Genomic DNA, 13,107 nt, shown 5'->3' on the forward strand with positions numbered 1-13,107 from the left:
GAAACAGACTTAGATTTATCAATCAGTGATCTCAACATGGGAGGTAACAGTCAGAATCCTGGAGGGCTTCTTACAAAATCTACATGTTTCAAACCCCTCCAGAAAAAGTTCTGTTATGAACCTAACTAAGATTCTGTGAAATGTTTAAACAGTTCATAGTGCTACTTGGCAACGACTCTCTTCAAATGACTCCTGCTCAATTAAATCATCCTCGAGATCTCTGATCCTATCCATACTACAGTTTCTGTGTCTACTGAAGTCCTGGAATTGCTCCCAGAGCTACCAATCAGAGTGAATTTTTTAAAAAGCCCCAGACTGAATGAAAATGAAAATACTACATATTAAAATTTGTAAGATGCAGCTACAGAAGTGCTTAAAGGGAAATTTACAGAAGTCCATAAAATGAACAGGAACAAGCAAAGGAAACTGAAAAGGAGCAGACAGTAAGGCAGATAGAGAACCAAGAGAAAGTGTTGTCTCAGAAATCAAGTGAAAAAAAGTGTTTCAAGAAAGGAATGACCAACTTCACCTTCAAAGAGATGAATTAAAATGTGAACTGAGAAATAACCATTGGCTGGGCAACATGGATCACTGGTGAACCTGGAATAGTGGTCATAAAAAGCTGACTGGCTAGAGTGAGCTCAAGACAATGGGAGAAATTATCACACAAACCCAGATCATGAGACATCCCCCAAAACAAATGGCCTTAACTCTTCAAATTTGTAAATGTCATGAAAGACAAAAAAAGAAAAGGCCAAAAAAAGCTGAGGAACTTTTCTAGATTACAGGAGACTAAAGAGGCATGACAAATGCAATGCAGGATCTATGACTGAAATCTTGGATTAAAACAAAAAAAAGAAAAACACAGCCATGGAGACATTAGAGGGACAAATGAAGGAATTTGAATATTATCAATTTATTAGATAATATCAATATAAAAAGTTAACAAGAGAAAAGGGGAAGAAATGACATAGACACAGTAAATACAGGCAACTTTTTTGAGAAATTCTGCTGTGATGTTGGCTACAGAAATATTAACAAAAGTAATGTGGGTGGAGGGATACTGCTGGAGACTCACAGCACACATGCTGACAACAACCCTCCATAAACTTCACCTATTGGAACAACCATGTGTATCTCCATCCATGCGGGCCAGGCTGAGGTGCAGATGGGCAATGCCTACTGGGAGCTCTACTGCTCTACTGGGAGCACAGCATACTGCCCAATGGTACCATACCCAGCAACAAGACCCTAGGGAGCTGTAATGATTCCTTCAACACTCTTCAGTGAGGTAGGGGCTGGCAAGCACAAACTCCAGGCTGTCTTTATGGACCTATATGTCTTTGTGGATGGGGAAAGAACTGGAATTTATGGGTGGCTCTTCCACCTTGAGCAGCTGATATCTATGCCCATCACCACTACACTGTGCAGACGGAGATCATCAATCTGGTGCTGGAGTGAATCAGAAAACTGACAGATCAGTGCACCAGGCCACAGGGCTTCCTGGTCTTCCACAGCTTTGGGGGTGGCACTGACTCAGGCTTCACCTCCCAGCTGATGGAGTAACTTTCTTTTGACTATGGCAAGAAGTTCAAGTTGGAGTGTAACATCTTCCCAACCCTCAAGTGTCCATGGCAGTGGTGGAACACTACAACTCAACAATGACTACCATAGCACCCTGGAGCACCCAAATTGTGCTTTCATGGTAGAAAACAAGACTATCTGTGATATCTGTTGCTATAACCTGGACAATGAACAGCCTCCTACACCAACCTCAACCAGCTCAACAGCCAAATCATGCCCTCCATCGCTGCCTCCCTGAGCTTTGACAGGGCTCTTAACAAGGAACTCATGGAGTTCCAGACCAACCCAGTGCCCTACCCCCACATCCACTTTCCTCTGGTTCACCATCCACCCACTGTCCCAGCCTAAAAGGCCTACCACGAGCAGCTCTCAGTGGCAGAGATCACCAATACCTGCTTTGAACCCTCCAATCAGATGGTCAAGTGTGAACCTTACCATGGCAAGTACATGGCCTGCTGTATACTCTATTTTGGAGAAGGGGTGCCCAAAGATGTGAATGCCACCATTGCCACAATCAAGACCAAGCATACCATTCAGTTGGTGGACTGGTGTCCCACAGGTTTCAAGGTGGCATTAACTACCAGCCCCAACACCACAACAATGGTATATGGGGAGACCTGGCCAAGGAGCAGAGGCAGTCTGCATGCTAAGCCTGCCTCAACCACAAGTTTGACCTCATGTATGCCAGACAGGCATTCATGCACTGGTATGAGGGTGAGGGCATAGAAAAAAGGGAGTTGCCTTAGGCCTGAGAGGACCTGGCTGCCTGGAGAAGGATTATGATGAAGTGGGCACAGAGTGAGAAGTTCTAGGGGGTCATGGTACCTGCAGCTTCTGGTCTGTCTCCCCAGTTTTGTATCTCTCATTCCACTGCTTCTCAAACAATTACAGTCAATGTCTCAAGTGAAAAATAAGTAATGTAGCACAAAAGAGAATTGCCTCACCATCAAATAAATATGGGTGATCCACACACTTCCAAAGCTGGGATAAGATATTCTGAAGCTTAACTTTCTTTGCCATTTCATTTTCAAATGCATCTAAATTTTAAAAAGAAAGAGATGGAAAACCAAACAAGAAAAATAGTAAGTTTCCATAAATAACCTTACTCACTCCAATAACATACCTTTCTAACTTATATCAACCTCCCAACTTCCATCAAATTGCATTGGGAAGTAACAGCATACCCATAAGAAATTTTCTTAACCACCATTTTGTTTTAAGATGGAAATTTAAACTATAAATTGAATGCAAGAATATTTTATTACTCCTTTGCAAAATTCTAAATTTCCTTCTTTAATAGTTGTGGAGCCACGTGACACAAAATGAAAACTGAAAATTGAGAGACTGTCCCACTCCCATTTCTCCCTTCCCACCCCCACTTCTTCCCAGTGAATGTGATTCAACAAAAAAGTTTACAGTCTGTCTAATATCTAACAAAATGAGAGGATGAAAGACATGACTGGGACACTTAGGAGTGCTTACTTGGCTACAGGCAATAAGGAAAACTGGGTGAGTGGAAAAAAAAAAAAGAAATTTCACAACTCCAACAACCAATAAACCTGAGTTACATTAAAGATAGTCTGCCACAACCTCACTGCAGTTGACTTGAATATTATTCAGAATAAAAAATTTCATTCCAAATACTTGCTATACAGAATGAGTGTGTTATAAACAGCATGAAAATCACATCCTTGTTTAAGTTTCTAAATGGCCAAGTGCCCTCTGATTACCTAGGTCTTTCATCAAAATGGCCTTGTAGTATTTCTTCTGCAATGCTGACATGCCATGATATATTACTACTTCTGTCTTCTTGGGAAGCTCTGTAGCTACTTCAGTTTTTACTCGCCTCAGCAGAAATGGCTGCAAGAGTTTGTGTAGTTCACTTGCTATGTGGGGAAAAACATACAGCATTTATTTTTGTTTCTCATTTTCATGCCACTTCTGAGTTCTAAGCCAGAATGATAATTTTGCATAGGATTTCTTCCTTGAATCCCTTTTCCCAACCCATGTTGAAATCATTACTGGTTCTTAACCCAAAAACTAGTAATACTCAAAGAAACTGATTCGTACTAACAATCACATTTACAGGAGTTCCTGTCTCCAGAGCACTTTTGCATACAATCTCACTCATCAGTATAACAGCATGGAAAGGTAAGGCAAGTAAACAATATTTTTCCCATTTTTATAGCCAAATTAAGTGAGGATTAGAGAAATTAAGTAATTTATCCATAGTCAATAGCTACACTAATGTTGCTAGCATTCAAACTTGGTTCTTTTGACTCTAAATCCCTTGTAACTTCTCTAGGTATCTTGAATTTCAAAGAGTAACCTAACTTGGAATTACACTACGTGTAGAGCTCCCAGATTTAGCAAATAAAAATAAAGGATGCCCAGTTAAATGTGAATTTCAGATAAACAACTAATAACTTTTGCGTATAAGTATGTCCCATACAGTATTTCGCTGGGCATCCTATATTTTATCTGGCAATCCTAACTACATGGCAGAAATTAGAGAGGGTTTCCTCAATTAATTTCAACCTCTGGTATGGGGATTTTTGCTAAGAGAAGCCTCTCCATCTCATATTTATCTAATATATTCCCCTAATTGGCACGCCTACAATTTGTTTTGAATAATCATCCTGGGAAAATATCACAGGAATAGACAAATAATTCCATGGGAAGAGGGGGACATGAGAAGGAGACTACTACTGCCAACTGTATGAATGAGGAAGGGTTCCCTCTTCACTTCCACTTTCCACCCATCCCAGACTTTTCTGGTGTGGGTGCAATATTACAACACTAGTTTTGCAGAATGTTGAACAGTAGTTTGGGGCGATAGCACCCACATACTTTCCTGCCTTGGGAAGTGGCACGGAAAGTTAAAACTCTTACAGAAATCACCAGTAGCGGAAAAAAAGTGTGTAAATCAGTAGGCACTTTGTATTTCTTTAAAAAATGACCAAATAAGGTCTATGGTAGAACTGTGTAACAAACAATAAGAAAGTAATAAATAGCACACAACTGGGAAGAACACAAGGCATCTAATATCACCTTATATTTGTGTTCCTCTTTATCTCTATGGTCATCGATTCTCTTACTCATCTATCTATAACCATTACATACTTTGACATTTTTGGGGCCCAGACTTTGATCGCATGTTTTGTAGGATGGGAACTTGCCTGACTCATACACCTTCTCAATATCCTGGTAACGTTTAACAAAATCTTCTGCCTGTTCCTTGGAAAAGACAGCAGGCTCCACAAAACTGAGGAGGGAGTAGAGCTCTTGAAGGCTGTTCTGGATGGGAGTTCCAGTCAACAGGAGACGGAAGACTACTGAAAACTAAAATACATAAATAAATTAAGTAAAAAACCCACAACATTGGAAAGCAAGAGCAGAATAGCCATCACAACCTTTAGCCATGCAAACAGAGGCATGATTTAATGGAATGGTCAAGGGAACATAAAATCATAAGACTCAAGTTCAAGTTGTGAACTAGCTGTTTCATATTCGAAATGGCACCTCTTCAGTTTCAACTATAAGAATATACCCAGTTTGGGAAACCCAAAACTACAGCATCAGATCCTACTATTATGATCAAGAAGATCTATATTAAAAGAATGCCCTTTTGTAAAACTTTACAGTGGATCAGATTCCAGACATTCTGGATGTGTCAGGAAACAGGATCATATACAGCCCAAAACAGAAAAGAATCCTTTAATTTTGAACAACAGATAAGAACACCAAGAATAAGAGATTAATGAAGTCAAAGGCCATTTAAAACAACAACAGAAATGATGTCAAAGGACAACTGATATTAAGAACTTACACGTAACTGATAAACTCTCAACTGATAATAACAAGAACTTACAACCCATATACTCCTTAGAGTTAAATAATACAGCAAAAAGGGAAAATCATATCCTATGAATGTACACTATTTTAAATATCAAAATAGAGTATGCATGTCTGTGAGTATATATATATAATATATACATAATGTATGTGTGTGTGTGTGTGTGTGTGTGTGTGTGTGTGTGTATTATAACATAGCTGAACTGCCTTCTTATCTGAGGGCTTACCACGTACATAAGACAATATCTAGATAAGAGAGTAAAATTTAGAGAATTATTTTCTAGTATGGGAAATACCCATACACACATACACACACACACACACACTGTATTTTTATATTTAAAATAATATACATTTTGATTTTTAAAATAGTATATATTCAAGTTTATATGTTTGGGTATGTATATTCACGGCAAAGTATATGGCAGAATGTATACAAAAGTGCTAATATATACAGGTAAGTAGGATTATTCATGTTTTTATTTTTCTTCCTGACTCCACATTTTGATTTGGGAGGTCATAAGCATATACTACTTTTAACTTACTGGAAAGATAGTGGAGTAGGGAGCTCCAGGACTCAGTTCTTCCACCAAAACAATGATAAAACAAGCAGGAACTGTTTGAAACAACTATTTTGAAACTCCAGAGGCCAGAAGAACACTGTACAGTGGGAGGAAGAGGCAGATAAATTACTGGATATTGCTCACTCTGTACAGTGGCTACCAGTGTCCATACTCCACTCTCATGGCAGGCCGCCAAGGGGTACAGTCCCTGGCTAGCTCACTGGTGACAGAAAAAGACATATAAAAATCCTCTTCCCCAAGAACAGGGGTAGGCACAGCTGATCACTGATCACAACTCTTGATTGGTGAATTTGGATCCCTGGATCACGGTTCTGAGGGCAGCTATTGTTTGTTTCAACCTGCCCCAGACAAAGGTGGTGACAGCCATTGTTTCAACCCCTTTCCGGACAGGGGCAGAGGTAGTAGGGCTTTAAAGACTGCCTCAGGACTGTGGATACAGTTAACTAAAGGGCTGTATTTGCTGGGCAGACCAGGAAAACTCAACTTGGGGGAGCCGTCAGAGATCTTCTTGATCTCCGCAGGGCAGTTTGGAGCTGGTCTGCCTCTCTTTTGTGGGTCCCTGGCCCTGTTTTGGCTGGGAAAGACTGACTCAGGAAAGTCCTCTTAGGGGTGAACTTCCTTCCAGAATTTGCCCTCCAGGCAAAAGCAGCTTGAACAATGAAAGGAGTGTAAAAAACTATAGAGCTGGACAGTATGGGACAAAGGCCTACTGGCTTCAAACATCCAGCAGAGGGAGGTCTGTCTCCTGGGAAACAGAGGGGACAACCAAACTCCTATACACAAGGGAACTCCAAAACAAATAACAAGCAAAAGCCCAGGACAAGACAGAGGTCCAAAAAGATAAGGAAAACCCTGCACACTGCATTTGCCTTGAGTAGACCTTTCTGATAGGAGGGCTGAAGCTCAAAAAAATCTCTGTATTATCACCAGCTGGTTACAAAACCAAGAAACAGACATCCCAGGGAATAAATCCCTGAATTAACATTATAAAATATTAAAATGTACCGTGTGCGAGATAAAAACCAGAAAGTGACCCAGAACACCACTCCCAGCATAGCACCAGCCAGATGAGGTCTGCTAAATCCACAGGGAACATGCATTTGGTGAAACCAGGAGCCTGCATTCTGAAACGAATAAGTAAGCTGGATGAAAGTCCCGCGGCCATGCTGCGCTGTGGGGAAAAGGTGGGCTGGCGTTTGGAGATGGACTAGTTCTTTGAAAAAAAAAAAAAAAAAGCCCGGGAGCGGCTGCAGATACAACAGGGAGAGCCGCACAGTGAAGCACGGCAGGAGTGGGCTGGGCTAACACCTCGGTGTCTGGCGTGGAGGATACCCCTTCCCACACCCACTGCTGACTGTCTTGAGACCAGAGGAGCAGAGGGGAGCCAAAAGGAGGAAAAAAAACTGCATTCCTTGCAGCCATCTCCCAAGCAGGCAGGGGACGCTCCTGCACGGGGCCAGACCCACAGCCCAGAGCCACACCAAGAAACCCAGTGTAACGGGGAATCTTTCCCGCAGCACTACACACATGCCACAATATTGGCCGTGGACAGTGGCCTTTAATGCACCCACAGCTGACTGTCCCAGAGCTGGGAGGGCAGAGCTGTGCGAAAAGGGGGAAGTTAACGTGTCCCATTCAACCATCTTTGAAGCAGGCTGGGAGCACCCCTGCACGGCCCAGCGACCCAGGGCTTCCCTGGCGGGCTGGCGCACACTAGTGACGTGGCACAGCCTTCCCTCAGCAGAGGTCCTGGAAGAGCACAGCTGGGAAGGGGGAACTGCTCGGAAATCCCAGGGACCCTACGCGAATACCAAGGACTTGTAGGTCAGCGGCAGTGACAATCGGTGGAAAAACTAAAATGAAGGCTTAGGCTCCTGCAACAGCCTTAAATCTCCAGGAACACCTGGGAGGTTTGATTATTGAAGCTGCCCTGCCTGCCTAACCACCCAGACACACGCCCCACATTCAGGGCGGACAGCACCAGCAACACACCCAAACTTGGTGCACCAATTGGACCCCACAAGAATCAGACCCACACACATCACAAAGACAAAGTTGGGGAGAACTGACTTGAAGGGAACAGGTGACTCACGGATGCCATCTGCTGGTTAGTTAGAGAAAGTGTACGCCACCAAGCTGCAGGTCTGTCAAATTAGGGATCAAGTAAAGCAAATGCCAAGAGGCCAAAAACAACAGAAAATCTTAAAACATATGATAAAACCAGACAATATGAAGAACCCAAACCAAACATCCAAATCAAAAGATCAGAAGACACACAGTACTTGGCACAATTAATCAAAGAATTACAGACAGGCAACAAGAGCATGGCTCAGGATATAAAGGACATGAAGAAGAGCATGACACAGGATGTAAAGGACATAAAGAAGACCCTAGAAGAGCATAAAGAAGAATTTGCAAGAGTAAATAAAAAAATAGAAGATCTTATGGAAATAAAAGAAACTGTTGGTCAAATTAAAAAGACTCTGGATACTCATAATACAAGATTAGAGGAAGTTGAACAATGACTCAGCCTCCTCGAGGACCACAGAACAGAAAAAGAAAGAACAAAAGAAAGAATGGGGAAAAAAATCAAAAAAATCGAAATGGATCTCAGGGATATGATAAATAAAATAAAACGTCCAAATTTAAGACTCATTGGTGTCCCAGAAGGGGAAGAGAAGGGTAAAGGTCTAGAAAGAGTATTCAAAGAAATTTTGGGGGAAAACTTCCCAAACCTTCTACACAATATAAATACACAAAGCATAAATGCCCAGTGAACTCCAAATAGAATAAATCCAAATAAACCCACTCCAAGACATATTCTGATCAGACTGTCAAATACTGAAGAAAAGGAGCAAGTTCTGAAAGCAGCAAGAGAAAAGCAATTCACCACATACAAAGGAAAAAACATAAGACTAAGTAGTGACTACTCAGCAGCCACCATGGAGGCAAGAAGGCAGTGGCATGACATATTTAAAACTCTGAGAGAGAAAAATTTCCAACCAAGAATACTTTATCCAGCAAAATTCTCCTTCAAATTTGAGGGAGACCTTAAATTTTTCACAGACAAGCAAATGCTGAGAGATTTTGCTAATAAAAAACCTGCCCTACTACAGATACTAAAGGGAGCCCTACCAACAGAGAAAAAGGCTGAGGGACTTCACCACCAGTAGATCAGTCCTATACGAAATGCTAAAGGGAGTTGACAGGATGAAAGGAAGGGACACTAAACAATTGGCTGAAACTATATGAAGAAATAACGGGTACCACTAAAGATCACATGGTAAATATAAATACCAATACTACTGTATTTTTGATTTGTAACTCCACTATTTACTTCCTACAGGATCTAAAATACATAAACTGTAATGATAAATCAGTGGTTTTGGACTCAATGTGAAATATGTAATTTTTGACAAGAACTACATAAAAGTGGGGGAATGAGGGAGTATAGGAACATAGTTTATGTGTCATATTGAAGTTAAGTTGGTATCAAAGAAAAACAATACTGTTATAGATTTAAGTTGTTAAATTTAAGCCCCATGGTAAACACAAAGAAATTATCAGAGAATATGACCACAGAGATGAAAAATAGAGTAGGGGTTCCAAGAAGTGGGGGAAGGGGGAAATGGGGAGTTAAAAAATGAGTGTAGGGTTTCTGTTTGGGGTGAAGGGAAATTTCCAGAAATGGATGGTGGGAAGGTGATAGCATTGCAACATTCTAAATGTGACTAATCCCACTAATGGAAGGCTAGGGAGGGGGTGGAATGGGAAGATTTAGGCTGTATATACGTTTCCACAGTTGAAAAAAAAAAAAAAAAAAAAAGTCTAAATAGATGACAATTAAATGCCAAGGATGATCCTGGATGGGATCTGAGGATGGAGGAGAAGAGGCTCAAAAGGAAGCAGATGAGACAAAAGGAAAAAAAAAAAAAGGAAATATAGAATGTAAGCTTTGTATCAAGTTTGAATTTCTTGAACTTCTTAGCTGCGTTTAATGGGATTGCATAAAAGAATGTTCTTGTTCATGGGAAATGTATATGTGAATTATATTGTTTTTTCAAGGATGTGTGCAGCTTGCTCTCATATGTTCAGAAGACAGAGCAATAGATGATGGATGATAGGGAGGGAGAGAGGGAGGAAGGGAGGGAGGGAGGGAAAGAAAGAAAGAAATGGTGGTGTGACAGGATGTTAAAGGTGGTGGATCGGGGTATCGGGAGAGGGGGGTCGGGGTATGCTGGAGTTCTGTGTATGGAGTTTGTACTGTTTTTGCAACTGTTCCTGTAAGTTTGCATTTATCTCAAAATAAAATTTCTTTAAAAAAATGTATAGGGTGCAACAAATGAGGACAAAACAAAGAAACAGGAAACAATGGCCCATTAGGAAAAGGATTAAAAATACAGCAAACACCAATAAAGAAGCCCAAAATGTGGACATACCAAACAAAGCATTTAAAAAAAATGATCTTAAAAATGCTCAATGAGATGAAGGAAAGTACAGAGAAAGAACTACAGAATATCACGAAAACAATGAATGAGCAACATAAGAGTCTAAGAAACAGAAATTTTAAAAAGCAATCAAACAGAACTCTGGGGTTGAAGACCACAATATTGGAAATTAAAAAATGCCCAGGAGGGTTTCAAGAGCAGATTGGAGCTGGCAGAAGAAAGAATAAGTGAACATGAAGACAAGACATGTGAAATGAATCAGGCTGATGAACAGAAAGAAAACAGAAATATTAAAAGCAAAAATAGCTGAAGACAGCTAAGGGACACCATCAAGTGCACCAATATATGCATTATGGGAGTCCCAGAAGAAGATAGAGAGAAAGGGGCAGAAGGAATATTCAAAGAAATAATGACAGAGAACTTCCCAAACTTAGCAGAAGATATGAATATGCACACCCAAGAAGCCCAGAGATAAATATGAAGTAAAATACACCCCGTGTGCCAGTTTGCATATATTATGTCCCCCAGAAAAAGCCATGTTCTTTGATGCAATCTTGTGGGAGCAGACACATTAGAGCTGATTAAGTTGGAATCACTGGATTAAGTCGTTTCCACGGAGATGTGACTCACCCAACTATAGGTGATAACTCTGAAATTTCCATGGAGGTGTGGTCCCACCCATTCAATGTGGGCTTTCATTAGTTTACTAGAGCCCTATAAAAACTCAGACAGAAGGAACTTGCTGCTGCAGCTGAGACAGACATTAGAAGATGGCTGTTGAAAGCTGATGTTTTAGAGAACGCCATTTTGAAACGCAACCTGGGAGCAAGCAGACACCAGCCATGTGCCTTCCCAGCTGACAGAGGTTTTCCGGATGCCAATGTTCTTTCTCCAGTGAAGGTACCTATCATTGATGCCTTACCTTGGACACTTAATGGCTGTGCCAGTTTGAATGTATTACGTCCCCCTAAATGCCATTATCCTTGAAGCGTGGGCAGATCTATTAGTGTTGATTAGATTGTAATTCTATTGATTGAGTCTTTCCACAGAGATATGACTCAATCAACTGTGGACAAGACCTTGATTGGATAATATCCATGGAGGTGTGACCCAACCCATTCAGGGTGGGTCTGAATTAGTTCACTGGAGCACTATATAAGCTCAGACAGAAGGAGCGAGCTTGCTACAGCCAAGAGGGACACTTTGAAGAATGCACAGGAGCCGAGAGAGGAGCTCAGCTGAGACAGACATTTTGAGGACAGCCGTTGGGGACTGATGCAGGCATTTCGGAGAATGCCATTTTGAGGCACAGTCTAGAAGCAAGCAGACAACAGCCATGTGCCTTTCCAGCTAACAGAGGTTTTCCAGACACCATTGGCCATCCTCCAGTGAAGGTACCCACCTGATTGTCGAGGCGTTACCTTGGACACTTTATGGCCTTAAGACTGTAACTGTGTAACCAAATAAACCCCCTTTATAAAAGCCAATCCATTTCTGGTGTTTTGCAAAATGGTAGCATTAGCAAACCAGAACACCTCGTCATATATTTATTACACATCAAATGCAGGAGACAAGGAGAGAGTTCTGAAAGCTGCAAGAGAAAAGCAACGTGTTACAAGGGAGTCCCAATTAGACTGAGTGCTAATTTATCATCAGAAACCATGGAGGCCAGAAGGCAGAGGGTTTAAATACTTAAAGTGCTGAAGGAAAACAACTGCCAGCCAAGAATTTTATATCCAGCAAGCATCTCTTTCAAAAATGTGGAGAGATTAAGACCTTCTCAGATAAACAAAAGCTAAGGGAGTTCATCACCCCTAGACCTGCCCTACAAGCAATGCTAAAGGGAACTCTTCAGACTTAAAGGAAAGAACACTCACTAGACAGTGGTTCAAAGAAGGATAAGACAATAAAGACCTGCAGTTAAGAAAACCATGTAGGTAATTATAAATGCCATTATTATTATATTGTATTGTTTGGTATGTGTTCCAGTTTGCTAATGCTGCCATTTTGCAAAACACCAGAAATGGATTGGCTTTTATAAAGGGGGCTTATTTGGTTACAGAGTTACAGTCTTAAGGCCATATAGTGTCCAAGGTAAGGCATCAATAATAGGGTGCCTTCACTGGAGAAAGACCATGGGCATCTGGAAAACCTCTGTCAGCTGGGAAGGCACGTGGCTGGCGTCTGCTTATTCCCAGGTTGCATTTCAAAATGGCATTCTCTAAAATGTTGCTCTTGGGGCATTCTGTCCTCTCTTACCTGCAGCTCCTCTTCAAAATGTCACTCAGTTGCTCTGAGGTCCTGTTTGTGAACTCCTTTATATGACTGAATGGGCAAGGTAACACCTCCATAGAAATGATCCAATCAAAGGTCTCTCCCACAGCTGACTGCGTCACATCTCCATGGAAACAATCAAAGAACGCCAATCTAATCAGTACTAATACATCTGCCCCTATAAGACTGCATCAAAGAACATGGCATTTTGGGGGACATAATACATCCAAACTGGCACAGTATTTAACTCTACTACTTACTTCCTAAAGGAGCTAAAATGCAAATGCATAAAAATAATGATAAACCTATGGTTTTCGGCATACAAAGTACAAAGATATAAATGGTAACAAATACAAATAAAA

At 41.1% G+C, this 13,107-nt stretch overlaps 1 protein-coding gene and 1 pseudogene across 4 annotated transcripts in view; one reads left to right on the forward strand and one right to left on the reverse strand.

The window, feature by feature from the left end:
* CHD1L (chromodomain helicase DNA binding protein 1 like) overlaps window positions 1-13,107 on the reverse strand; it is an 89,852-nt gene that overhangs the window by 37,429 nt on the left and 39,316 nt on the right. For all 4 annotated transcript variants that reach the window (XM_037826209.1, XM_037826208.1, XM_037826207.1 and 1 more), the window contains exons 7-9: window positions 4,764-4,926; window positions 3,315-3,470; window positions 2,529-2,621 (exon numbers count right to left, since the gene is read on the reverse strand). In XM_037826209.1, coding sequence (XP_037682137.1) covers window positions 2,529-2,621; window positions 3,315-3,470; window positions 4,764-4,926 — 412 coding nt within the window. The remainder of the gene's footprint in view (window positions 1-2,528; window positions 2,622-3,314; window positions 3,471-4,763; window positions 4,927-13,107) is intronic.
* On the forward strand, window positions 1,169-2,386 carry LOC119526790 (annotated as a pseudogene).

The sequence above is a fragment of the Choloepus didactylus genome, chromosome 2, assembly GCF_015220235.1.
Source record: "Choloepus didactylus isolate mChoDid1 chromosome 2, mChoDid1.pri, whole genome shotgun sequence".
NCBI lineage: Eukaryota > Metazoa > Chordata > Mammalia > Pilosa > Megalonychidae > Choloepus > Choloepus didactylus.